General features: G+C 40.3%; 1 protein-coding gene across 2 annotated transcripts in view; it reads right to left on the bottom strand.

Moving 5' to 3' along the window:
- UBE2D1 (ubiquitin conjugating enzyme E2 D1) overlaps nt 1–15,024 on the bottom strand; it is a 35,929-nt gene extending 20,905 nt beyond the window's left edge. For both annotated transcript variants that reach the window (XM_060125966.1, XM_060125965.1), the window contains exon 1: nt 14,804–15,024. Coding sequence is in view for 1 of the 2 variants with exons in the window: in XM_060125965.1 (XP_059981948.1) it covers nt 14,804–14,827 (24 nt within the window). In the remaining variant the exon portion in view is untranslated. The remainder of the gene's footprint in view (nt 1–14,803) is intronic.
- Nucleotides 15,025–26,206: the final 11,182 nt, after the last annotated feature.

Consider the following 26,206-nt stretch of genomic DNA (forward strand, 5'->3'; position numbering starts at 1 on the left):
TATATGTATACGTATAGCTGATTCACTTTGCTGTACAGCAGAAACTAACACAACATTGTAAAGCAACTGTATTCCAATTAAAAAAAAAAAGGGAAGAGCGTGATCAGCAGAGCATAGATACCTCAAATTTCTATTTTTTAGAAATGCAGGGGCTTTCCTGGTGGCACAGTGGTTGAGAATCTGCCTGCCCATGCGGGGGACACGGGTTCGAGCTCTGGTCTGGGAAGATCTCACATGCCGCGGAGCAACTAAGCCCGTGCGCCACAACTACTGAGTCTGCGCTCTAGAGCTTGCGAGCCACAACTACTGAGCCTGTGCACCATAACTAACGAAGCCCATACACCACAACGAACAGTAGCTCTTGCTCGCCGCAACTAGAGAAAGCCCACGCACAGCAACGAAGACCAATGCAGCCAAAAATAAATAAATAAAATAAATTTATTTTTAAAAATGTAAATGATTAGATTTGGCAATAGAATCAGAATTAATTACTCCCCTATGCAGATATGCGGACTGCATATAATAAAAAAAATCTTAATAACAGGTGTTGAGAGAATAGTGCAGGTCACTTAAAAAAGACTGGGGTGGCCTTTTAAATAACATATAATAACATCTAGAAATGAACCTCAAAAGAATATTAATCATTAAGGTATCAAAAACACATGCCACTGCCACAACTATTTTCAATTTACAGAATGTATGATATTCTAGCAAAGTGTCCAAAGCCACACAAAATTCTTGTCTTTTTTGTTGTGGTTCTTCTGATTTAGGAGACCGCAAAACTCTAAATATGCCATCCTTATTGTTTATTTAAGATGCTGCTGACCTACTTTCAGGACGTAGCTTTGGGCTGCTTTTCCAAGAGGAGTTAGGGGTTTGTGCTGAGCTGACCTAGTCTCAAAGTTAAGCTGTCTTCCAAACACTGGCAATCCTTGGTGACAGAGCTACGCATACTCAGAGCTGCAGTCTGTGGCATGGACTGAGTTTTTTTTTTTCTTACTTGTTCCAAGCTCAATTTAACCAGCTGAACTAATTATAGCAGGAGTTTGTTTATTAAGCACTTCCACATCCTTTCTAATAGGGATCATGACTCTGATTTTATACTCTCGTCCCAACTCCAATGTTTTAAACATTTATTTTTAATGGTATAAGATTATGATAGTAATAAAAATCCTCACAAGTCACTAGTCAGGCACATTTGTTGATGATTGAACTGGGGCATGAAATTCAAGGAGAACTCATTTGTGGAAAAAAGTAACTTTATAAGATATATTGGGTTGGCCAAAAAGTTCGTTCGGTTAGTGAATACATTGTTCAATAAAGTTCTTCATGAAAATGAAAAACATGCCTTTTATTTTTACTTCAAACTGAATGAACTTTTTGGCCAACCCAACAGTTTAAAAGATATAGGTTACAAGTAGTTGTGCCTCCAAGAAAATACATATAAGAGTAGCTACGAGCCTCAAGGGTCACCTTCTGAATGTGTTCATTAAAGTTTAGATCACTCAAGGGAGCCCTAGAAAGAAAGTTTCTCCTAGGACAGAAGTGTGATCTAGGAAGGAACTGGTATAAAATATCTTGACTGACACAAACTACTTTCTTTCTTTTTTGTTAAATTAATAAACTACTTTCTAAATAAAAAATGAACTCAAATATGAAACATTAAAAGGTTGTAAGAGCTGGGAAATTCTGAAAAGCCACATGGATTGCCTCAGAGTTTCTTTCTTACTCCACCCCTTTAAACTTGTGGCGCACCACAGTAATCGAACACAAATAACCCTCGTTTTACAAACGAGGATTGCTGGAGCATAGAAAAAGATCATGTTTTATTTACTTATTTATTTTAATTAATTTATTCATTTATTTTTGGCTGCATCGGGTCTTCATTGCTGGGCGCATGCGAGCTTTCTCTAGGTGCGGAGAGCGGGGCCTACTCTTCATTGGGGTGCGCGGGCTTCTCATTGCAGTGGCTTCTCTTGTTGCGGAGCACGAGCTCTAGGCACGCGGGCTTCAGTAGTTGTGGCACACGGGCTCATTAGTTGTGGCTCGCAGGCTCTAGAGCGCAGGCTCAGTAGTTGTGGCGCACGGGCTTAGCTGCTCCACGGCATGTGGGATCTTCCCGGACCAGGGCTCGAACCTGTGTCCCCTGCATTGGCAGGCTGATTCTTAACCACTGTGCTACCAGGGAAGTCCCAAGGTCATGTTTTTGGTTTTGTTTTTTTTATAATTTGCCAGTTATTACAAGCAGCACTCAGGGCTGCTGCATTTGCCCCACAGGCCATGTGTGCCAACTCCAAGGGGCGCCATTCACATAGATTTCAATGTGAGTGGTGCTCCCTGGGGCTCTACAAAGCTCCATTACAGAAAGCTGCACATTTTAAAAATGGACAGCATATCCTTTAAACCCAATTTAGGATATTATCACTGTTTTGAATAAACAAATAGCACTTCTGATGTAGAAGCAAAAGTGATGGTGTGTGACATCTGAGTGGTACCATGAGCACTTATTTTAACTTCATCAATGTGCTGAAAATGGAAAGAAAATGGCAAACTTGGAATTCAAAAATTAAAAGTGAACACAGTGACATTCTAGTGGAGGGAAAAGGAAAAATTTTTTCAATAGGTGGTGCTAGGTCAACTGGGTATCCATATAGAAAAAGAAAAAAAGGGACTTCCCTGGTAGTGCAGGGTATCCATATGGCCAACAAGCATACGGGAAGGGCCGCAGCTTCATTAGTCATCAAGGAAATGCAAATTAAAACCAAAATACAATGTCATTACAACCTCCAAAGGTGAAAATTTAAAAAGAAGAAAAGTACAAATGTTGACAAAGATGTGAAGCTACTGGAACTCTCATATGTCACTGGTGGAAGAGGAAAAATCTGACAGTAATCATTAAAGGTGAACATGACCCAGCAATTCTACTGCCAGTTACACAGAGAGAAATCATATAATGTAAAAGATGGCTATCAAATAATGAGACTAGTTATAACTCCATATATGAAAAGAACTCGTTATAGTAAACACGCTGTGTGCATACATGTATTTTGTATATCTTTCAATTTCATTTCCGGTGGCTTTTTAAATTGAAAATTGAAATACATAGTTTTAACTTCTGTCTTCTCCTTTTAAACAAAGTAAGCTTAAAACAAACCAATCTTATACTTAAACATAGACCATGCAATAAATATCATCAATATGGTGAAAGTATGCCCCCAGATAGTCTGTATCAATGAAGCAGTTTTCTATTCCAATCTGACACTCATAAAAATACTAATTAAATTTCAAAATAAAAATACAAGATACAATAATGAAAGGCAGATTATAAGATATTGTCCCTATCTGGATAGTGTCCCTAGACTGGCACTATGAGTCCACAAAAACATGTACTTAAGGAATTTATATAGCCTTACATGGCTAAGCACCTCTAGTCTAGTTCAGATTTCTATATCGAACTAGACACAAAGAAAAGTACTGAGAGGCCTGAAACTGAATTTTAAATTGGCACAGATGGCACGTTTATAACATCCCCACAATATGCTGAGTGTTCTCCATAAAACCAAACTAGACACAGTCCCTGCCTCTAGGGGACTTAAAATCTAAAAGTAGATGAGGCAGCCTAATTCAAAGAAAGTAAACAAATAAAAGGAAACAAAGAAGGGAATGTAAGAGCAGAGAGGCCTGCATTAATCTCTCAGCTCCCCGAAGGGTAACAGGCCAATCTGAACAGTGGAGAAGGAAAGCTAACAAGTCAGTTTCCTTATTTACCATCATACTTAATATGACACTATGCAGTAAATATTCTCTAAAAAATTGTGCTGACCAGACTGAAAATGCTTTGTTGTTCTCTAGTTTCAACATTCAGAAAGTCTAAATCTCCATAATAGATGTAATATATACCCCACTGTGTGTGTGTAAAGGACATTAAACAGCCCATGCATAGTGACTGATTTACAGTCCAAAATCTAAATTACTGAATCCAAAGCACATGAAAGCATTATTTCAAAAATCCTGGCTCAACAGGCAATTAATTAATGTGACACAACCATCTTTATATCAACACTTCTAAAACAAGACAGTGATTCTTACTGGATTGCATTTTTTATGTTGTCTCTAAAGGGATATATGAGCTATAATTGGTTTGTCTGTAAACAAACACTTCATGGGCTTATAATTCAGACTCTGATCTCCTTATCCAGTTGACTAGAGCTATTTCAATAGGGAGATGTCAAACAATTCTCAGAAATGTCTCTGAATACAGAACCCCTCTAAACCCTTGAATTAAAATATCTTTATTTTAAACTGTGAAGATTCCTTCCTGAAGACTTCAAAATGCTGATGACATCCAATTAATTAAGTTATAGGAACCAAATTCACTTCAGTAAACTGGTCCTGGCTGCTTCGCTGTCTCTTTGGATCAGGTATCTCTGGCAAAGGCTGTTTATTAAAAATAATGATGATAATGCAGTCAAATTCCACACAAAAGGAAGATGATGAAAAAAGCAATGACACTATTGACTTTTCCAAATCAAAGTAATATTTATTAAATTTGAACTATAAAGAGCACAATTTAGAATCAATGTTTGAGGTCAGGTTAGGGACATTATCTACCCAATATCTCAGATCTGAAACCACTTTCCCCCATGCTCTCTAGAGCAACCATAATATGACTTTCAATTTCCCAAAATGCTACCTTGCCTGTAATTTAAAACATGGCTTCCTTTTAAAGGGAAGACTCAACAACCTCCCTTTATATGTAATATTTCCATCATAGGAATTACATAAATAAAAATATATTTTAGACAAATCCAAGGTATCCCAGTAAAAAATTGTATTTGAATCTACTTTATGAAGTATTATGGTAAAAATGCACTTATTCCAGGAACCCAAACTCTAAACCTTGAGATCACCATGATTCCTTCTTCCCTTCATGCCCCATCGTCTATACGAATCAGTACCAAGTTGTTTAGATTCTCCTTTAGTCCAGATCCTCCCACTGAAAGGGTTCTAGAAGGAGGCCCATCCTATAGAAAAACTGAGGTCCAAAGGGCAGAAGAGTTGGAGAAAAGCCAGAGGAGAGACATTTCAGGATAAGAAGCCAAAGGTTTGAACCAGGGAGACACTATTAAAGAACTGGTCAGTAGATGGAGGGGTCTGAAGAGACTGCCCAGATTACTGAGCCTTAGAGATTTGACTTGAAAGGCCAAGCAGGGGGAGGTACGGTGGGTCAGACCAATTCAAAAAGGCCAGGTGGTACAAACACCCACAATTTTCCTCACATACCCCCTTTTCCAAATGCCCTCTGCCACCAGGCTGGCTCAGACCCTCCTGGACCTCATTTGAACAAGTGTAATGCTGTCTTAACTAACCTGCTGTCCTCCTACTTCTCTACCAACACACTGTGGTCAAAATCATCTTCTTGAAGTACCATGTCAAACCCTTTCAATGTTTTTCCATTAGCCTTAATAGAAGATTTATAAATCCTTAAAATGGTTTCCAGGATCTGACTGCTCTCTAGCCCCACACTTTCCCCCAACATTCTCTGCACCAGTCACAGTGACTTTCAATTCCCCCAAATGCTGTCTTGTCTCTAGTTTCAAACATGACTTCCTTTTAGATAGAAGACTCCTAATCACCACCCCCCTCAACTTTCACTTTCATGTCTCATCTTAAACATCATTTCCTTAGGGCGGCTTTCCTTGAACCCTCCAAAGGGTCCCTGCTATATTCCCATGGCACTCTTGTACTTCCCTTTTCGTGATGTACTACAAATCTATAACTACAAACAGTAAAGAATCTTGTGTTCTATGAGGGCAAGAATGTATACCTAGCAATAGGATTAAGAATGTTTCTTCTTTACTCAAAAATCTTCAATGGCAACCCCCAACTCCTGCATTAAGTACACATTTGTCAGCATGAGTCTTCAAGGCCCTCCACAGTATGAACTTTTATGGTCTAATATTTTCTGAATGCTTCCCAAAAGCATGATTATCTGTTCCCTTCCAAATAAGCCATGTACTTTCCAGTGCCTTCATTTCTGTAGCTTCCTCTATGGACCTAGCTTCCCTGTCTTAAAAAATGCTATTCTTCCAAATATGCCATTCTTCCAAACCTATATCCAATTCCACCTTTTCCGTATAATTTTTCCTAATTTCCCCCAAATATATTTGGCCTCTCCCACCTTTGACTCCCCTCCTGCTCAAATGTTGTATTTTCCTTATGGTACTTTCCTAAGTCTACCTAGTTGTTATGGTACATCTCATATCCTTACTAGTTTAAAATTTCTTAGATAATGTTGGTTATACCTTGCTTTTCCATATATCTCCTTATCACATTTTGTATATGCCTTATATACATAAGGTGCTCTATAAGTGCATTAACTTGAATCTAAAAAATCTACTACATGTAAAGCAGTTGTGTAAGACAGCTGTCTAAATATGTGGATAAAATAATCTTTTAAGTACAAAAGATACCTTTGAAACAGATGGATGCTAAATGGAATTAGAAAAGCTCATTATGTTACCCATACAAAAACAGAAATACATCTTATTTGCATCTCAAATAAATGCTCTTTAATCAAAAAGTAATATATCTTTAGAGACTCATTCATCTTTTATTATACATTAAGATGCCCACATTTATTTCAATTCTGACAATTTAAAATAAATATAATTTTAACTCAAGTTTCATGCAGCAGTAGAGCACAGTGTCACTGCTCAATATTTATTTTTGTGACCATTTTTGCTGTTTGCTGGACAAAAGGAAAACAGCAAATAACACTATTTAGATGTGCTTAAAATTGTAAGTCAGAAAAGACCACAGAAGTTATCTAGTTCAACTAATTATATTTCTAGATAAAGAAAATAAAGACTATGAGTTTCTTGGCCAAGGTCACAAAGCCAAAGCCAGGACGCAGGCGCAGACCATCTGACTTCCACTCCAGCACTCCTCCCACTCCAAAACAATACTCACCTCAAGGCTGTAATAACTAGAGCACATTATTTTCAGTTGACATTGGAGCCAACAATACTCCAGTACTGAATGAAGGACATCTGCACATTTTCAGTCATGCTCAAGAGAAACAAAAGTGTGACAAATGAAGAAATGAAAAGGAATTCTTATTATCTTTTCCCAGGAGCCTTCTTTCTTATAAATGGTTAGAAATGAACACTACTTCACAAGCTTTGAGAGGGTCTGTGTTCAAAGACACTCTGAAAGGCGAGAAAAACATGATAGGAAATTACATACATAATAGAATTTTGACACACGATGGAACATGCAACAAAACATTTTAAATGCTACATTATCAAAAGTTACTATTTATTTCATAGTAACCAAGAAAGATGGTGCTTCAGGGAAAAAGAAAAAAGGTAGCAGCCTATTTCTCAAAATCCACTTAAAACACAAACCTATCTACCAATATGTACTAAATATTTACCTTCTTACAGTTCTATCCCTAATAACTGGCACATAGTACGTACTTAATAAGTATTTTCATAATAAAGTAATTAATCTCTCTTAGTATCACCCAGTACTATTCTTGAATACTGCAGTTGTACATCAGTGACTATAAAATGCTGCTACTTGTAGCAGAGAACAATGAGTATTGACAGTTTGTATCAAACAGAAACGTTCTAAGACTAGAACATTTTACAATGTGTGTGAATCTATATCTGTGTATGTGTGCTTGTATGTATGTATATAGGTTCATTTGTTTTCTCTCTATATACATATGTACACATATATGTATATGACATGTATTTTTGACAATAGTGATTTTACCTAAAGATCTTATGCTATGGGACAGTGATTTTCAAACTTTCCTTACAGCAAGTCATAATAAGAAAAACATTATATACCACAACCTAGTACACATAACACACGCACAGGAATACATATACATAACTAAAACAAAGATTTCATGAAACAACACCATTACTATACCCAAAGCACTAATGTTTTCTATTCCATTTTTTAAAATGCAGTTTGTGTCCCCCTAAACTGATTTTGTCACCCCTGCTCTGAAAGCTCATAAAAGTGCGAGAAGACACTAAAACATTGGCAAGGTGTAAATGTCTTAGTTTGGCATTCATTACTTAAACATAGCCTAGGCTGTACAGACACCAAACGGACACTGGCAAAATGAAGACTAGAAATTATTGAACATTGTTCATTGAAAAGCTATGCTGAAAACCGGAAGGACATTATCATTGTGTAGGTAAAAAATAGAGACCACATTCTGGGCCATGAAACAAGCCTCAAAAATTGTAAAGGAGTCAATAACAGATATTCTGATCACAATGGAATTAAATTAGAAATCAATAACAGAAAGCTCTGTAAAATCCCAATTATTTAGGAAATAAATAATATATTTTTAAATAACTCAAGAATCGAAAAAGAAAACAAAAGGGAAATTAGAAAATATTTTTAACTAAATGAAGATGAAAATACAACACATCAAAACTTGGGGGAAGCAAAAATACCAGCAAGAGTTTTACTAGTTTATGGGACTTCCCTGGTGGCGCAGTGGTTAAGAATCCACCTGCCAATGTAGGGAATACAGGTTCAAGCCCTGGTCCAGGAAGATACCACATGCCGTGGAGCAACTAAGCCCGTGTGCCACAACTACTGAGCCCGTGTGCTGCAACTACTGAAGCCCGCGTGCTCTAGGGTCCGGTGCCGCAACAAGAGAAGCCACCGCAATAAGAAGCCTGTGCACCGCAACGAAGAGTAGCCCCAGCTCGCCGCAACTAGAAAAAGCCCACACACAGCAATGAAGACCCAACTCAGCCAATAATTAATTTATTTATTAAAAAAAATAGTTCAATCAACATACATTAAAAAAAAAATTAAAAAAAAAAAAGAGTTTTACTGGTTTAGAGAAGAACAATGAGCCCAGGCCACCAAGTCTGATGGGTTACCTCTAGAGCAATCCAAACTACTCACAAAAGGAGGGTGGCCACCTGGAGTGAGAACCATCAGGTTAATTTTACTGCGAATAAAGTTTAAGGTGAACAAACCCCCCACCTCACCCCAGTTAGAAAGGCTTTCCTAAATCTGAAAGACGACTAGGAATCTAATAACAATCTGCTGTCAGTGAAGGAGAAGAGCCACGCAAACAGGGATAATATGAATACAGAACAGTGGGGGAAACATCCAGAAAGAGGAAAGACAGGAAGCTGCAGAGCACAGTGTGATCCAACGGGCAGTGCTAGATGGAGTTTTTCAGGATGGTTTCTTCCCCATACTACGGACAACTCCTGGAACATAGGAGCCTCGTACTACTGTCTAATGTATGTAACTGAACCTTCACAGATTCATCCCAAGACCAAATTAAATGCAGAAAAAACCCTCAGCTTCTCAGAGGCCATCTAGATCAAAGCAGGCCAGAATCAGAACCTGTTTGGCCTTCATTTGTTCTGAGGTGGTCTGCGGACCCCTCCAATCCTGAAACCCTGCAAATCTGGGTTATATTATATATTCCAGTATTTTTTAATCCAGCATACAGGGTTAAGAGGAGAGAGGACAAGTATCTCAATACTTAATTTTTTAATTACACATAGCATCAGTTTACCCACTTTTTAAAAAAGGGGTGGGGGGAGCTAATACATTACAGACAACCATTAACTCAGTTTGATGCAAAGTATTATGCTGATCATTTTGATTAACGGTGCTCATTAAATACATTTCCTACATGTATTTCAGAGAACCAAAATGAATAAGGATGCTATTCTGCTTTGCTGGAAGCGATCCCACATCCTGCTAGGTTTGGTTTTTATAACATGTGCCTGACTTCCTAAAGCAGGCATAAACAGCCTTATTAGATCTATGCTATTTATTTCCACAGAGAAGAAACCTCAGAACTTTTAAACTAGGATAGGTTATCTAATCTTTTTACACCTTGGTTGTGATAAAGGAAGAAAAATATATGATCTTGGCGGCAAAAGGAAGACTGAATTTAATTACAAAGATTTAAAAGCAGAAAAATGCATACAGTGGCTTTTTAGAAAAAGAACGCTTTCTTCCTTTCATCTCGAGGCAAACCATTTATCTACCAAGAAGCATGAATAGTGTGTTCTTTTCAAAATGTTTTTAGAAGTCATATCCCTTTTTACTGAAGGAACCTGGAGTCTTAGACTTAATCTTGTAATCTGAAAGTCTTTCTAATATATCTGTGTAATCTGAACTGTTGACTACTATTCAAAGCCATTATAGGAACTAAATAGCTAGATCAATTCGTAAACCATTTTCTCAAATGAAAACCTCACAATGAAATGATACTTTTGACAGAACATTTATGAATTACACCAATTTTTCTAAATCCTTTTGGAGGAGAAACATTTTAAGTGATGGAATAAAGATGAACAAAGTTACATTATTCTTTTACCATGTTAACCGGTCTAGTGCACATTACCTCAGAGCAAAAACTTACAATGCATAATCAACAAGCTGAGTGATGCATCAGTGAAAATGATTAAATATGCCAAGGTCTTAATTATAATACCACATTACATTTGTACAGAATATTCCAGTTTGCAAAACACTTACATCCATAAACTCATTTGACTCTATGTCCTTCAGTTTAAGACTCACATCTTTAAGAAGATGTGAGTCTACCTGGATATACTGAAATAGTTAAAAGCAGGGACTCTGGAGCCAACTGTCTGGTTTGGACTCTTAGTGCTGCCACTTACAATTACAAAACGTGATTCTGAGTACATTACTCAACATCTTTATGCCTTAGTTTTATCATCTGTAAAATGGGGATAATAATCGTTTCTACCTCTTGGGCCCACTAATGATTAAATCAATTAATATATGTCAAGCACTTAATACAGTATCTAGCACAGAGGAACCATTATATATTATACATGCTGGTTGTACTTATCAGCAGCTGTATGGATAGGGAAACAAGCTGGTAAGTCACAGAGCCAGGAACAGAAACCAGAGCTTCTTCTCCCATCTGATGCTCCATCCACAAAGGGCTGGGTTTTTTTTTCTGTTTGTTTTTTTGAAGTATCCTAAGGTTTTCTAGACTGACATAAAATAGTTTAATGCGGAAGTGTACAAATCAAAAAATTCAACAGTTCAGAATACTTATAAAGTATTTTAATTTATATATACATTTTAAGTTAAATTGATTATTAAAAATACAAATATTCCATTTTGGCAGCAGAACTATATACTGAGGAATAGTCATCTGTGTTGCTATATTTGCAAAATAAAACTCAAATCTAGACAGAAATATACTAAGATGATAACTGTGTTAGAATTTCCTTTCTTTTTTTTTCCCTTTCTGGTTTTCAAGACATTCAGTATTGTGATATAACATTCATAATTAAAAAAAATTATTTCCAGGGACTTCCCTGATGGCGCAGTGGTTAAGAATCTGTCTGCCAACACAGGGGACATGGGTTCGAGCCCTGGTCCGGGAAGATCCCACATGCCACGTAGCAACTAAGACCGTGCACCACAACTATTGAGCCTGCACTCTAGAGCCTGCGAGGCACGACTACTTAAGCCCATGCGCCTAGAGCCCATGCTCCACAACAAGAGAAGCCACCACAATGAGAAGGCCACGTGCCCAACAAAGAGTAGCCCCCGCTCGCCGCAACTAGAGAAAGCCCACGCGCAGCAATGAAGACCCAATGCAGCCAAAAATTAATTAATTAATTTAAAAAATGATTTCCAAAAAAAGTTTACCAAGGTATGAAAATAGTATTCATAGAATAAACACTTCAAAATTAATTCTAGAAAATAATAAATGTCCAGCTGAAAAACTGCCCTCTTTTTTCAGACATGTTTTAGGGGATCTTTCCTCAGACTTTGTTCAAATTTTTTCCCTTTAGTGATTCAGGTGACTGTGACAACATCTTCCATTGTGTCTAAAAATAGGGCATGGGTGTGTAAATTTATGAGCCGAAATGCAAAACTGGCATTGGATGTCTAAATCAGAGTATTAAATCATTTAGCATACTCTAGCATAAAAATATATTCTGAGCACTCATATCCACATGCTTTGTATATTCATACAATTTTAATTCAACTATCTTTAATCTTTTCAGACGAAGTGAAGTTATGAACTTTTAAAAACATGCCAAATCACTTAAGATATTAACCTGGACAAAGCACTCCACTCCAAACCTCAAGCTCCTTCTCTAATAAGGAGAGTAGACTAGAATGTCAGTCAGTGGTTCACAACCTTCTTTCCACCCCAGCGCATCTGTGGGATTCAACATCTCTCCATTTACAGCAGTGGGGACAGTCTGAAAATGTCCCACAGGTGATTCTGATACACTACCTTATAACAGGAGTCCCCAGCCCCCAGGGGCGGACTGGATACTGGTCCATGGCCTGTTAGGAACCGGGCTGCACAGCAGGAGGTGAGCAGTGGGCCAGCGAGCGAAGCTTCACCTGCGGCTCCCCATCGCTCGCATTACAGCCTGAACCATCCCCCCCATCGCTCGCATTACCACCCCCCATAGAAAAACTGTCTTCCACAAAACCGGTCCCTGGTGCCAAAAAGGTTGGGGACCACTGTCTGTAAGCTATTCCCCTGCCCTCCACCCCACTCCACTCCTGCAGAGTTCTTTAAGGTTGTGCACAGTTCTAAAGCTTGCCACTGTAGGTACACGAAAATCACAACCCAATGACCTGGAAGGTACCTGACAGTGTTACTTTATTACATTTTAAAAGAAAGGCCGAAAGTTAATTATGCGTATTCTTTTGTTGAAGCACGCAAGATTCAAAAAGAATCTGTAAACTGATGATATCAAAGACAGTTTTTAACTTAACTGTTCATATGGCAAACAGCACAGCTCCCCTGGAATTTGCTTCTAGTCAAGGAGGTAGGTAAAGAAAAAGGAAAAGTGGGGAATCAAATAAAATGCCTCCTGAAGTTGAAAGAATGGCTGGAAAAGAGATTTGTACAAGTTAACTTTTCTGATAACAGAGAAGAAAAGCCAAAGACTGATATGCAGAGATGAGATATTATGTGATCCCAAATTTTTCTTTTTTTTTTACAGACAACTCTGTTATAAACTAATAATAACCAATAGCTACTAAAAATATGATTTTCATATATGCCATATTATAAATATAAGCCAAATATATTGGCTTAGCATGGTGATTGATAATTGCCCAGTATATCTACAAATAGTGTCAATTTTCTTTGAATGCTTACTTACTGTGGACAAATTCTACGGTATTTAAAAGCTACTGGATGTGCGAAGTCTTGTGAAAAATTCTCACAACTAGGGAAGAAGGAAATGGAATCTTAAGACTTCCTTGCAAAAATGTGTTTACCTCAAATGTGAGCCAACATTACATCATCATTAATAAGTACACAAGACATGGCAAAGATGCTGAGTGTGGCTTCAAAATTAGTATTTTCTACATGAAAAAAATGTGTAATTGCATTATCTTCAAATCAGAAAACACATTAATCAATAAATGCTGATGATTAACTATGTGTATTGTAGTGAGAGGAACCTTAAAAGGCACAAAAAAATAACAGTATTTCACAGATTTAGTATTTGACCTCTCCCCCACCCCCGGCAAACCGGCTGGGTCTGAAAGTTGCTGTCCTCTGTACCAGAAGATGACACCAAGGGTAACTGAGAATACAATGTATACATCTCTATCACTGCTCTGTGGATTCATGCCTGAAAAAGTTGACACAAATTTTTGGTAGGATTTCTTTTGAAATTCTTTGCAAAACATGCTGTCCACTGTTGGCTTAACTTGCTGAACGCACTACCCATTAAAAAAAACAAATTCTCAGTGTTCTCCACATGAACCATAACAGTAAAAAACCTAAAACTTGTGTCAGTGAACAGACGTGATAACCCAAAAAGAAATAAAAGTGAAGAGAAAGAAAATGCCCCAACCTCAGTTTTGTAAGATGTTCACATTAGAGACTGTAGCAATAAACATTATGCAAGAGAAGATAATTCCTAACACTGAGTTGGGATGGATAAATATTTGTTTAATGAACATACACATTTCTTCCTCATTCTATAGCCATGTGTCAAAGCATCAAACAATTTAATTTGTGGCAGTTTCTGTTGTGTCACAAACTTTACATATAAGTTTATCACAAGGGGGAAAAAAACCTGCTTGGCTTGACTCACGATGAATCACAGCCAAGAGGTCATCTTGTTGTGTATCAGCAACTATGTTTTCACTACAGCTATGTGACCTAAAGTGGCAGCAGGAGAGGCACCAAAATAGAAGAGGCAGGAGGTTTCTCCTGGTTTCTCGGCCCCAAAAGAGCTTTTCCACCCCATTCGGGCATCTGAGCAACAGCCAACCGCAGAGGAGAGAAAGAACAAACCCAACACCTCCGCGGAGGAAGGCTGCAGGCCCAGGCCCTCCCGGGATCCCGGGGAGGCAAGCACATAAAGAGGACGGGCTTAAGAAACAGCGTGGAGAAAGCAGCATGACAAGGGCCAAAACTAGCCGGTGTAGGGCAAAATCCAGCAGTGACCGAGCAGCACAGACTGCGGGAAGGTCTGGAGACCAAGGAGGCTCTCCAGCCCGGGCTCGGGGCTCAGCTCCGGCGCGAGCGCACAGCGGGCCCCCTGCCTCCAACAAACCTCCAGCACACGGGACCTACCGCTGCTCCCACCTCACCTGTCGGGTGCCCGCTGGCCCCGCCGGCGTCTCTGGCCCCCGGTCCCCGCCCCGGCCCATCCTCCCTTGACGTTCCCTCGCGGCGCGTCTCTAGGGGCCACCGCCGGGGTCAGCGTGGGCAGGGGGCCGAAGCCCGCCCCGCCGCCCCAGGCCTGGCCCCGGCACTCACTTTCTGAATCCGCTTCAGCGCCATGGGTCAGGGAGGGCGGCTGGGATACCGGCCGGCTGGGGTCGGCTGCGGGGCTCGGGGGCGTGGGGTCGTCGCGGGCCCGGCTCGCCGGCTCCTCGGCTGGCTCAGCCGGGTGAATCCCCAGCTCGCCGCTCTCTGGCTCGCTCTGGGTGCCGATGCCTGTTCCTAAGGCGCCCGAGCGCGAGTGTGCGCGAGTATGCGGGCGGGGACGCCGGCGAGACTCTTTTGTTTCCGCTTTTGCTTCTGGGAAGGAGCCTGCGCCCGCCCCGCCCCGCCAGGCACACTGGGAAGTGTAGTTTCTGCGCCCTGCTCGGCCGCCGCCCCGGGCCGGGCTGGTTACTCACCGCTGACCTCGACCCACAGCGTGGGCTCAGAGCTGCCGGCTCTGGAGTTGGTCCCTGCAATTGGATTTTGATCAAGGTACTGAACCTGGAGTTCCCAATCTGTAAAATGAGGATAACAAATTAGCTCGAAAAACATGTACCGGATTCGAATATGTGCTACAGCTCGTCTTGTTATTTTTACCTTTACAGATTTCACTGTTCTCAAATACATGAATTGCCTAAATTTCTCACACATGCACAGACTCATTCCAGTTATGACGCCTTACTTACCTCCTTAGTTTCTGTTTCAAAAGGCGCCTCTTCTGTCCGACGCTAATCTCGCATGCCTGCTCCTCCTTGGAACTGTGAATTCTGAGCTTCGTCCTCACTCTTGTCTCCTTTTCCGTTGGCAGTACAATGCCTGCTCAATCCACATAGTCTGCTCGCACTCCTCACTCCACCAATTCTTATGAACTTGTGTGCTCATTAAAACTTGCCTTCTGCTTTCAGCAGCAGAATTCGGTTTTCACCAAAGTTGAGCCTGAGCTTCTAATTCCCGAATCCAATTCACTCCTTTTCCTCTGTGATGTTTTTGACCCATTTGATTGCTGGCTACCCTTTCGCTTTTCAAAACGCTCACCGCCTCCCGCTTCCGGAGCACCAGGGTGGTTGGCTCTTCTACTTCTCTGACTTACTCTTTTCTGTTACCAGCTCCTCTTCTCAAGAGTTAGAGTGCCCTGGAGTTCCAATCCCTGATCTCTCACCATCACTATCTTCCTAGAAAGTAGACTTCGTGTCCTCCCATGTCCTGGGAGGCCACCCAGCATGGCTGGAGGAGCTTGGGCTTCGTAGATTGACCCCCTATCCTGGAGTGGAATCCCAACTCTGACCCCTACCACTGTGTGACCGTGTAGCTACATAAACTCTCTAAGCCTCAGTTTCCTCATGTCCAAAGCGATAATAATCTCTAGATATGTTATTGTAAGAATTCACTGATATTAATGTAATGTGCCAAACACAGTACCTAATATGCTGAAAGTGCTGTATAACAATTATTTCCTTATTTGTTTTTATCTATATGATGATGCCTTTAAAATCTGTCTTTCCAACCAAACTGTCACCCCAGTTTCAGCCTTTTATGTCCAAAAGTCTACTGGACATGTGCAACTTCCTCCCCTGTGGCCAGGAATCAGAATGTGTTACCAGGTGAGGGCTGAAGGGAAAGCTTTTCAGGAAGTCCAGAACAATAGCTACCATAGCATTCTAAAGGCTTACAAAGAGCAAGGAGCAAAAATCCATTCATGTAACTTAAAAGAAAATGTCTAGGGAAATAGGATCGTGAAAGAATGGTAGAAATAATTAATGGAATCTGAAACTTAATTTAGAAGCCTGTCATTCCCCCTCCCCGCCCTCCCACCCAAAATAAACAAAAACTAAAACTGGTCTGGAGCCTGGCTACTCTCTTACTTTCCTTTCCCTGAGGTCTCGCTTCTCTCTGCATGCTGGCCTGCCCTCCTTTTTCCAGCTCCCGCCTTAACTTCTCTTGTACAAGGCATGAGCTCCCACCACCCTTAGCCCACTTTTTGACACTCTTCAAGCAACTGCTCCTGCTGCTAAATGGCCAAGCCTTTTGGTACTCCCTATTTATCTCCCTAAAAGGAAGAATTCCATTGACACAACTCATCTTTTTACTCCAGGCTATACATTTTCAGCTAGTGAGCAAAGTATATGTAGATTGACTTGGGTTAGTTGGCCACCCATGGTCAAATCAGCTGTGGGAAGTTTGAAGTACTGTGGGGCAAAGAGGTTTCTGAAACACACCAGCAAAGTCATATCATCCTGTAGAGAGGTGTATTGGGGCCAGCTTGATGCACCATCTTTGTACTCCAGAAAGTGGGGCCCTACCCCAAACATTGCTCTTCCTTTTTATAAGGCAAGCATGAGAGTGTCCTTGTAAATAGGGGAGAAATAGTCTGAGCTTGGGCATCAACTGCTTTGGGGAGTTGCATTCCCAAGCTGATAGCATTTGGATAGTATCATGTAGGAAGTGAGGCCATGCTTAGCTGCTCCCACTACAGGGAAGCACTAGTTGCAGGTAGCTCATTACCAGGAAGCCCAGAAAAAAACCTCCAGGGTCATTAAGTGGACAGTCCTGATAGGACAGTCCATCATCACTCCGTAGATAACAAAAACACACACTTAACGCAGAGGCTACAATCAGGGCAATTTCATTCAAAAGGCCCGGACACTGGCATTAATTTCTCCCTCTTCCAGGTTATCCTACATACTCCTAGAAGACGCAGTAGTCAAATCACTCCATTGCTTAAAAACCTCTATTGGTTTGTATCATGGAAGTCCAATGCCTCAGCTTACTGCAAAATACCCATCCCAATTTGTCCCTAAATGCCTCCTTTCCGACTTTAGCTCACACATTATAGTTAATTAATGTCACATGTCTTTGCACAATGCATTCTCTCTGCATAGAACGACCTCCCACCCTGCACCTGACAAACCCAACTCAAATGATACAGACTTTGTGAGAGGGATTGCGCTTCTTTCAGAAACTCATATTTGAGGATATGGAGCAGCCATTCTCAGCACTTGGAATACAGAATGGTCGCTGGATGATGTTAATCAGGAAAAAGAATGGTCCAGGGGAAGAAGTTCAATTAAGTAATTAAGACATTTGGAGAAGTCTCTGGAGAGGTTCGCTGACCAAGTAAAAGAGGTGACTGAAGAGCTTCTTGGGACCAGGTGGAGTGTGCTGAGTCTTTGACAGACTCAAAGCAACCATCTGGGCAGTTTATGAAGACCCTGGAGAAACTGACACACTGATCTGGCCAGAAATTTTCAGAGTAGAGTGAAAAGGAAGGGTTCAATGAAAAGATTCAGGCATTCCTGGTGAGTGTGGCATGATGGAGCAGGGCATGTGTCAGGACTCTGGAGTCTGTAGTCGCTGAACTTGGCCCTGGCTGAGTGAGGTGAGCAGAGAGGCCACCCTGCTAGGAATACCATCACCAGCTCTGCTCTCTCTGGAACAGAAGTTACCTGTTTCTCAGGTACTGCTGGGAACAGTCACTGATAGCCAGTTTTGCTTCTCTTCCACCTGTTCTCTATATAAACATGTTTGTCTTCGCAACTATAAGAGCTCCTTTTGGTTTTCTCTTTGTGCCTCTTTGTGGCTGTGCTGTCAAAAGCCTTTGTAGAGGGCCTCCCCACTCAAATGCTCCCAGTTCTTTAGAGCTGTGGGTGCTTTTTGGGGCTGATGAGAGCTCTCATTTGTCCTGGGACAGTTCTGGGCATATAGGCCACCATGGTCTTCAGATACAGGAAGGCCTTTTCCCCTTTGATTCTACTGTCCCATAACTGTAAAACCAGAATCACCAGGAGTCAAAACCCAGTCAGGAGAGTTGGGACGGCTCAGAACAGGTGTTTGGCTCACATGTAGTTCAAGCATTCTTCCTTTTAAAGTATTTCCAGAATAGCTGTCTGGCTTGTTGGCTCACAGATTCTAACCTTACCCCCTCCCCCACTAACTCTGTCCAGCTACCCGCCAGAAGATTCAAGGGGACCATTCCCAGGCTGGGGCCTGTGTGTGAAGCATGAATTTCCTTGTCCCCAAGTAAATCTCCATAGGGTTAGAACCCAGTGTTGAGGTAGCTTCTGCTTGAAACTAGGCCAGAACCATTGTTTAAGAAGGGCACAGAGCAGACAGCCTCAAAGGTTGTGCAACCAACCATAAACTTTTCAGGAGGTACTTCCTTTAAGGGCGTTTTCTGTTATGTGTACCCTTCTAGGGCCTACGTTTCCTTCAAAAGTGTTTCTGTCTATTTTGTAGCCTATTTTTTAAACGGTTAATTAAAACCAATTTCGAGCACTGAACAGCAAGCAGAATGTTTGAACATTTTTTGGTTTCTGTTTGTTTGATGAGGTATGAGAAGGAAACGCCTTCTGTGGTTCCAGTCATAATCTATTTTAATAAAGTTTTGAGCAGCCCTGGTGTATTAGGTAGGACTCTCCAGAGAAACAGGACCAATAGGGTATACAGTACATAGCTATGTAGGAGGAGATTATTATGAGGATTGGCTTACATGGTTACGGAGGCTGAAATATGCCATGATATGGCGCCTGCAAGCTGGAGAACCAGGAAAGCCCGTGGTGACATTCAGTCCAAGTCCGAAGGTCTGAAGACTAGGGAAGCCTATGATGTAACTTCCAGTCTGAGGCCAAAGGCCTGAGAAAGAGGAGGGAAAGAGGGGATTGCTGGTGTAAGTCCTGGAGTCTCAAGGCCCCCAGACCCGGGGCTCCTGTGTCCTCCTATGTGCAAGGGCAGGAGAAAATGGATATCCAAGCTCAAGAAGAGAGGGAGAGAATTTACCCTTCCCCAGCCGTTTCGTTCTATTTGGGCCCTCAACGGATTGGATGACACCCGCCCACATTGGGGAGGGTGGATCTTCTTTACTCAGTCTAGTGGTCACTGCCACACACACACCCAGCTATCTGGGCCTCCATTAGCCCAGTCAAGTGGACACCTAAAATTAACCACATCTGGGTAGCTAGAACTCTTCTTAAACAGAGCAACTGAGTCATCTCATTCTTTAGCACAGTGCCCAGCAGACGTCCAGTCTGAGGCAGAGTGGTGTTTCACTGAAGTCCCAGAAGTTTGGACTGGGATTGTGGAAGGTAGGACAAGAAGGGGGTGAGGGCAGATGAGTGGTTGAGGCTCTAGGCCTGGCGCCTCTCACCCCCAAAAGTAATTGGAGCAGTTCAGTATGTATCTGTTTTTCTAAACTGTCTTGAGTGGACTTGGGTAAGTTTCCTCATATAAAAGTTGGTTTAATAACACCTACCTCATATAATGATATGAGGTAATGCACTGATGCGCTTAGCACAGTGAGGGGATCATGGCGCTTTTCAGAAAAATGTTATCTGCTATTGTTTGGATTCTACTTTAGAGTTTGTTAGAAGAATGGTTTCTAGTACTTGAAAATCACTCACTTGGCCCTCATTTAGAAAATGTTTTGATAAGTTATATAAATATACATGAATTCGTTTGTATAAATTTTTTTTAAAGAAGTAACAATGACAATACAGCAGTCTCCCCTCATGTTTTCTTCTCTAAAATGAAAAAAAAAATTTCTGTAAGAAAATGTCACTAATCAACTCGGTTCAAACTTTTAATGTAAAAAAGATTACATCAGGGACTTCCCTGGTGGTCCAGCGGCTAACTCCCAATGCAGGGGGCCCCAGTTCGATCCCTGGTCAGGGAACTAGATCCCACATGCTGCAACTAAAAAGATCCCGGGTGCCGCAGCTAAGAGCTGGTGCAGCCAAGTAAGTAAGTAAATAAATAAATATTTAAAAAAAAAAGATTAAGGCAGTGATAGTCCTAGAGCAGAAAGCTATATGTAGAGAGAATTTTACTCCCTGATTAGATGTGTTCTATTCTTTTGCAGAGTTCTTCCTTCTCAGATCTCTCTTTTTTTTTTTTTTCTTCTCAATTCCATTTAACAGTTTTCTCCTATGCCAGGAAATCTCTTGCTTCTCCACAAGTATGTTCAGAAACTTAGTTCCTTCATTCTTTGATATGACTTGTCATATTAGGCTATGATATAAATATTCTGGATGGAGCCTTTCAACTCCACCCCCATGCTTCATTGCTCTGAGAATTTTTGCTCTATTTTACAACAGTTGCACATTTTCCATTTGATATTACCATATAATAGTAAAGACTATTCTTTAGAGGCAATAAATGACTACCCCATTCTGTAAATTCTCTAAGTAATCCAGGACAGTATATGACAATTTACTGAGAAAGAGGGATGTTAGTAATTTTGCTCCCCAGTTTAAACAATATTAAGCATGTTAATGCTTTAAAAGTTGTTGAACAAGTCTACATGATACAGCCTTTCAGCAAACAAACTCATTCCCAAGTGCCATGAATCATGGCTAGATGTGCTTTTCTGCAAAGCCTAGCAGGATCTAATTATGGGCAGTAAATGCAGAGCCAACTGCATAATCAATTTAAAGCTGCAAGGACTCCAAAAATCAATCTGTCCAAGAAGACCATATATATATGTGTATGTATATATATATGTATATATGTGTATATATATATATATATATATATATATATATATATATATATATATATATATACTTCTGCCCTGTGAAAGGCAGGAAGGAGATTACTTCTGACTGCCAAGGGGAGTTTGGTGGTTGGGCTCACCCTGGGCAAAAAGGGATAAAGTATGTGTTCCTAATTCCTTTCTGTACTTTCTCCTTTTCAAAAACTTTCCTCCACAATATACTTCTCCTATCTTCCTTCCTCTTTCCTTCTCTTTTTCCTTCCCTCCCCTGCACCTAGGACTGCAAGAGAGACTTTGCTTAACCCTAAGGTTGATAAATGTAGCACTCCTTAGCCTTTAAAAATCCATGCCTTCTGGACATATACAGACTGCCAAATGTAAAATAGATAGCTAGTGGGAAGCAGCCACACAGCACAGGGAGATCAGCTCAGTGCTTTGTGACCACCTAGAGGGGTGGGATAGGGAAGGTGGGAGGGAGACACAAGAGGGAGGAGATATGGGGATATATGTATATGTATAGCTGATTCACTTTGTTATACAGCAGAAACTAACACACCATTGTAAAGCAATTATACTCCAATAAAGGTGTTAAAAAAAAAATCCATGCCTTCAACCTTAAAAAAGAAGGAAATCCTGACACATGGAAGAATCTTGAGGACATTATGCTAAGTGAAATAAGCCAGTCACAAAAAGAGAAATACTACGTGATTCCACTTATATGAGGTATCAATTTCATAGAAACAGAAAGTAGAATAGTGGTTTCCAGGGGATAGGGAGCCTAAGAGGCGGGGGGAATGGGGAGTTGTTGTTTAACGCAGCAGTTCCCAACCTTTTTGGCACCAGGGACTGGTTTTGTGGAAGACAAGTTTTCCACAGACGGTGGCAGGGGACGGGGGATGGTTCAGGCTGTAATGCGAGCGATGGGGAGCGATGGGGAGTGACAGATGAAGCTTCGCTCCCTTGCCCACCGCTCACCTCCTGCTGTCCGCCCAGTTCCTAACAGGCCGCGGACCAGACACCTGGTTTAATGAGTATAGAGCACAATGATGTGAATATACTTAACACTACTGAACTGTACTCTTAGAAATAGTTAAGATGATAAGTTTTATGTGTTTTTTTTAACCACAATTTTTTAAAAAGTCTTATTAAAAAGACAGGTGTTGGAGATGGTGGGGACAAACTGGAACTCTTATACAGTGCTGGTGGGAACGTAAAATGGTACAGCCATTTTGGAAAAATATATTGGCAGTTTCTTAACAAAGGCATAAACTTTACCATATGACCCAGCAATTTCATACTTAGGAATCTACCCAGGAGAAATAAAACATATGTCCAAAAAGACGTGTACATAAAAGCATTATTCATAATGGCCAAAAAAATGGACACAGTTCAAATGTCTATCAACTAGTGAATAGATAAACTAAGTGTGGTAGATTCATACAATGGAATATTATTAGGCAATAGAAAGGAACAAACTACTGACACATGCTACAAAATGGCTAAACGTCAGAAACATTATGTGAAGTGAAAAAAGCCATATGCAAAAGATCTACATATTGCATGATTCCATTCATATGAAATTTCCAACGAAGGTAAATTTATAAAGACCAAATAAAGCAGATCAGTGGTTGCCTAGGCTGTGGAGTGCAAGTGGAGATGAACTGTCAATAAGCACAAAGGAACTTTTGGGGGTGAAAGTAATGTTCTAAAACTGGGTGGTGGTGATGGTTGTACTCAGTAAATTCACTAAAAATCACTGAGATGTACATTTTATTTTATTTTATTTTTTAATTTTTAAAAGTATTTATTTATTTATTTGGCTGCACCAGGTCTTAGTTGTGGCAGGCAGGCTCCTTAGTTGCAGCTCGAGAGCTCCTTGGTTGTGGCATGTGAACTCTTAGTTGCGGCATGCATGTGGGAACTAGTTCCCTGACCAGGGATTGAACCAGGCCCCCTTGCATTGGGAGCAAGGAGTCTTATCCACTGCGCCACCAGGGAAGTCCCTGGAATGTACATTTTAAATTGGTGAATTATATAGTATATAAAGTATACCTCAATAAGGTAAATATTAAAGATAAAAATTATAAACAACAGCATGCCCTGCATCTGGGGAGCCATCTTGGATGTAGATCCTGCAGCCCCATTCAAGCTGCAGGGCAAGTGTTTCCTGGAGCAGAGATGACCTGTCTCAGTGAGCTCTGCCCAACATGAAGGTCTGTGAGCAAGATAAAGCCCTACACATACACAAACCCATGTCACAACAATAAAAATAATATTTCATCTTCCCACAGATTCTAACCTGCCTACTTTCTCGAAGGAAAGAAGTCTATCATGGGGACTTCCCTGGTGGTCCAGTGGCTAAGACTCTGTGCTCCCAATGCAGGGGATCTGGGTTCGATCCCTTGTCAGGGAAATGGATCCCATGTGCCACAACTAAGACCCGGCACAGGCAAATAAATAAATATTAAAAAATAAAAATAAAAAGTCTGTCATGGAAGAATTCCCACCAGTGAACTGCACTTTACACACAATCACCTTTCAGCCTCCTAACAACCCTAGGAGAGAGACTAGTATACACAGAGTATAAAACAGCACAGATTGTCAGATATCCCAATCATAAACATTAAAATACAAAAAATTCTGCCTCTCAGTTAAGGAAATACTTATTAGCCCCATTTTACATATATAGAAACTGAGATTTAAAGAGAAAAAATTATTTCATGAGGTCGCATAACCTGTAAGTAATAGAGCAAATAGCCATGCTGTTAGCCATGGCCCTTCACTGCCTTCCACTGCACTATAATATGCTTTTTCTAAATGTATATGTTCTCCCAACAAATAACCACCCTGTCTTGAGAACAGTTGATCTCTCAGAGGATGGGATTTGGCATTCACTCTGCCAACCCTTCTATTACAGACAGAGCAGGTGGGTGACTCACCTCTGGGAGCCAGTCCCTTTTGCACACTTGTCTCTCTGGCTTTTATTTGTGAGAGAACTCCATCCACTGTTGTCCTGAAGAAAAGGGACACACTCTATGGTTAGATGATCAGGAAATGCAAGAAATGAGGAGAGATTGAAAATGAGGGAGAAATCTACCTTGTAAGACTTAAAAGTAAAAGGAGTTCAGCTGCCTGGGAAATAGTGAAGACAAAACACATTTGACCAGGAGAAAAAGTGTGAGACTTTGGGCAGAGGCCCTTTGTTTGCTAGGAGATAACTGTGCTGTTTTGATGCTTGCCTGTTGGGAAATGGGAGAGGGCTATTGTGTAGAAAGAGAGCCACAGTGTCTGGGTTTTGACAAAAACATCCCATAAAGGTGCACTTACTTAAGTGTCTGCTATTTGGTTAATTTCTTAAGTCTCCCCAGCCCACCACTCTAGTGAGGGATAGGGAAAAACTGAGTCACATCTTAACATTAACATCCCACCCACCTCAAAACAAAACAAACGTTTGGTGTCTGGATTGAAGTTTCTTTTGCCTTTGCAAGAAAAGGAGGTGGAATTAGTGTGAATGTAGGTGTTGTAGCTACACAGATGCTGCAGCCTTCATACCTTAAAAAAGAAAATCACCTTATTCTGCTGGTGTTAAAAAGTCTCAGAAAACTGACAGGTTTAAGAACATTAAGCCTCTTGGAATAATTTTCAGATATTTCTTAACACGGAATGCTGGGGAGGGGGAAAAGGAGGGAGAGAGAGTGTGTGGGAGAGAGAGACAGAGGAACTACATGACAGAAAATTCATTATCAGAGGCAGAGAAACTGCAAAGTCATCCCTGAATGTCATTTCATGCTAGATTCCACAATCCCCTGGATTACTGTGTGGTTCAGCATTTGGGCAGCCATAGTACAGCTGCCCCGAGTTTAGAGCCTAAAGGAGTAAAATTTAATGACAATTACATTACATAGAATTATAAACACATGAATTAATTGATCCAGTGGCATGCCAAGGGAGCTGTTCACCCTGGGCACAGACTATATGGGGCTCATTGTAGAGAATTTAAGAATAATACAAAACTGCCAGCAATTCTAAACAATGTCATTGATAAAATTCTCCTACCCTCAAAAATCATTCATTGATGTAAGTTCTAAACTATCGCTGCAGTTCCTCTTGAGTTTTTAAAATCATCTTTATGGTGATATAATCCACCTACCATAAAATTCACCTATTTATATAATTCAGTAATTTTTAGTATATTCACAGAATTGTGCAGCCGTCACCACAATCTGAGTTTAGAACATTTTCATCACTTGTTGGGTTTTAGTAATGCGTATGTAAGGGTCTGATTAGCACATTTTTATTACTAATTCTTTAATAGCTTTGCATACTACATGGAAGTTAATTTGGAGAATTTCCAATTATACTGTTGGCTTCTGACCCAGTGGAATTTAGCTACATGGATTCATTTTGAAAATAAGTTCATAAAGATTAAGAATTAGGTCATTGGGCAGTTTTTGCCTCCAACGCTTGTAATTTACATATTCTTACATTTAAACTGTAGGTTCAAAATGAACAATGATGGATGTAAGTATGTTTCTTGTTATCTTTTTTCTGGTATGAAATTCTTAGATGAAGTTAATCAGATATGAAAATATTTGTAAACAGCAAGAATCAGACTTGAATATCTGATGAAAAAACACTAAGCTTTGAAATTGCTCCCTGAAGATCTGTTCATAGAAATTGAGAAGGCTATACAACAACAAAATGTAAAGAAATGGGACATTTACATTAAAAAAAGACTAAAAGTGCAAAGAATGCCAAGAGAAACAATGAAAGATTCTGTTCTTACATTGCTAGAAAAAAATCAGAAGTCAATGTTTCAATGACAAGCACTGGACACCCATTTTAAAGTAATGGATCAAAAAAATGCCAATATTTACTATTATTCTGTCGTTTCCTCAGATTTTTTTTTTATAAGATGCAAAACTTTGGAAGTTTTTACTAAAATACAGAAAAAGTAATCTCTGGTAAAG

This window comes from Lagenorhynchus albirostris, chromosome 16 (genome assembly GCF_949774975.1).
Source record: "Lagenorhynchus albirostris chromosome 16, mLagAlb1.1, whole genome shotgun sequence".
Classification (NCBI taxonomy): domain Eukaryota; kingdom Metazoa; phylum Chordata; class Mammalia; order Artiodactyla; family Delphinidae; genus Lagenorhynchus; species Lagenorhynchus albirostris.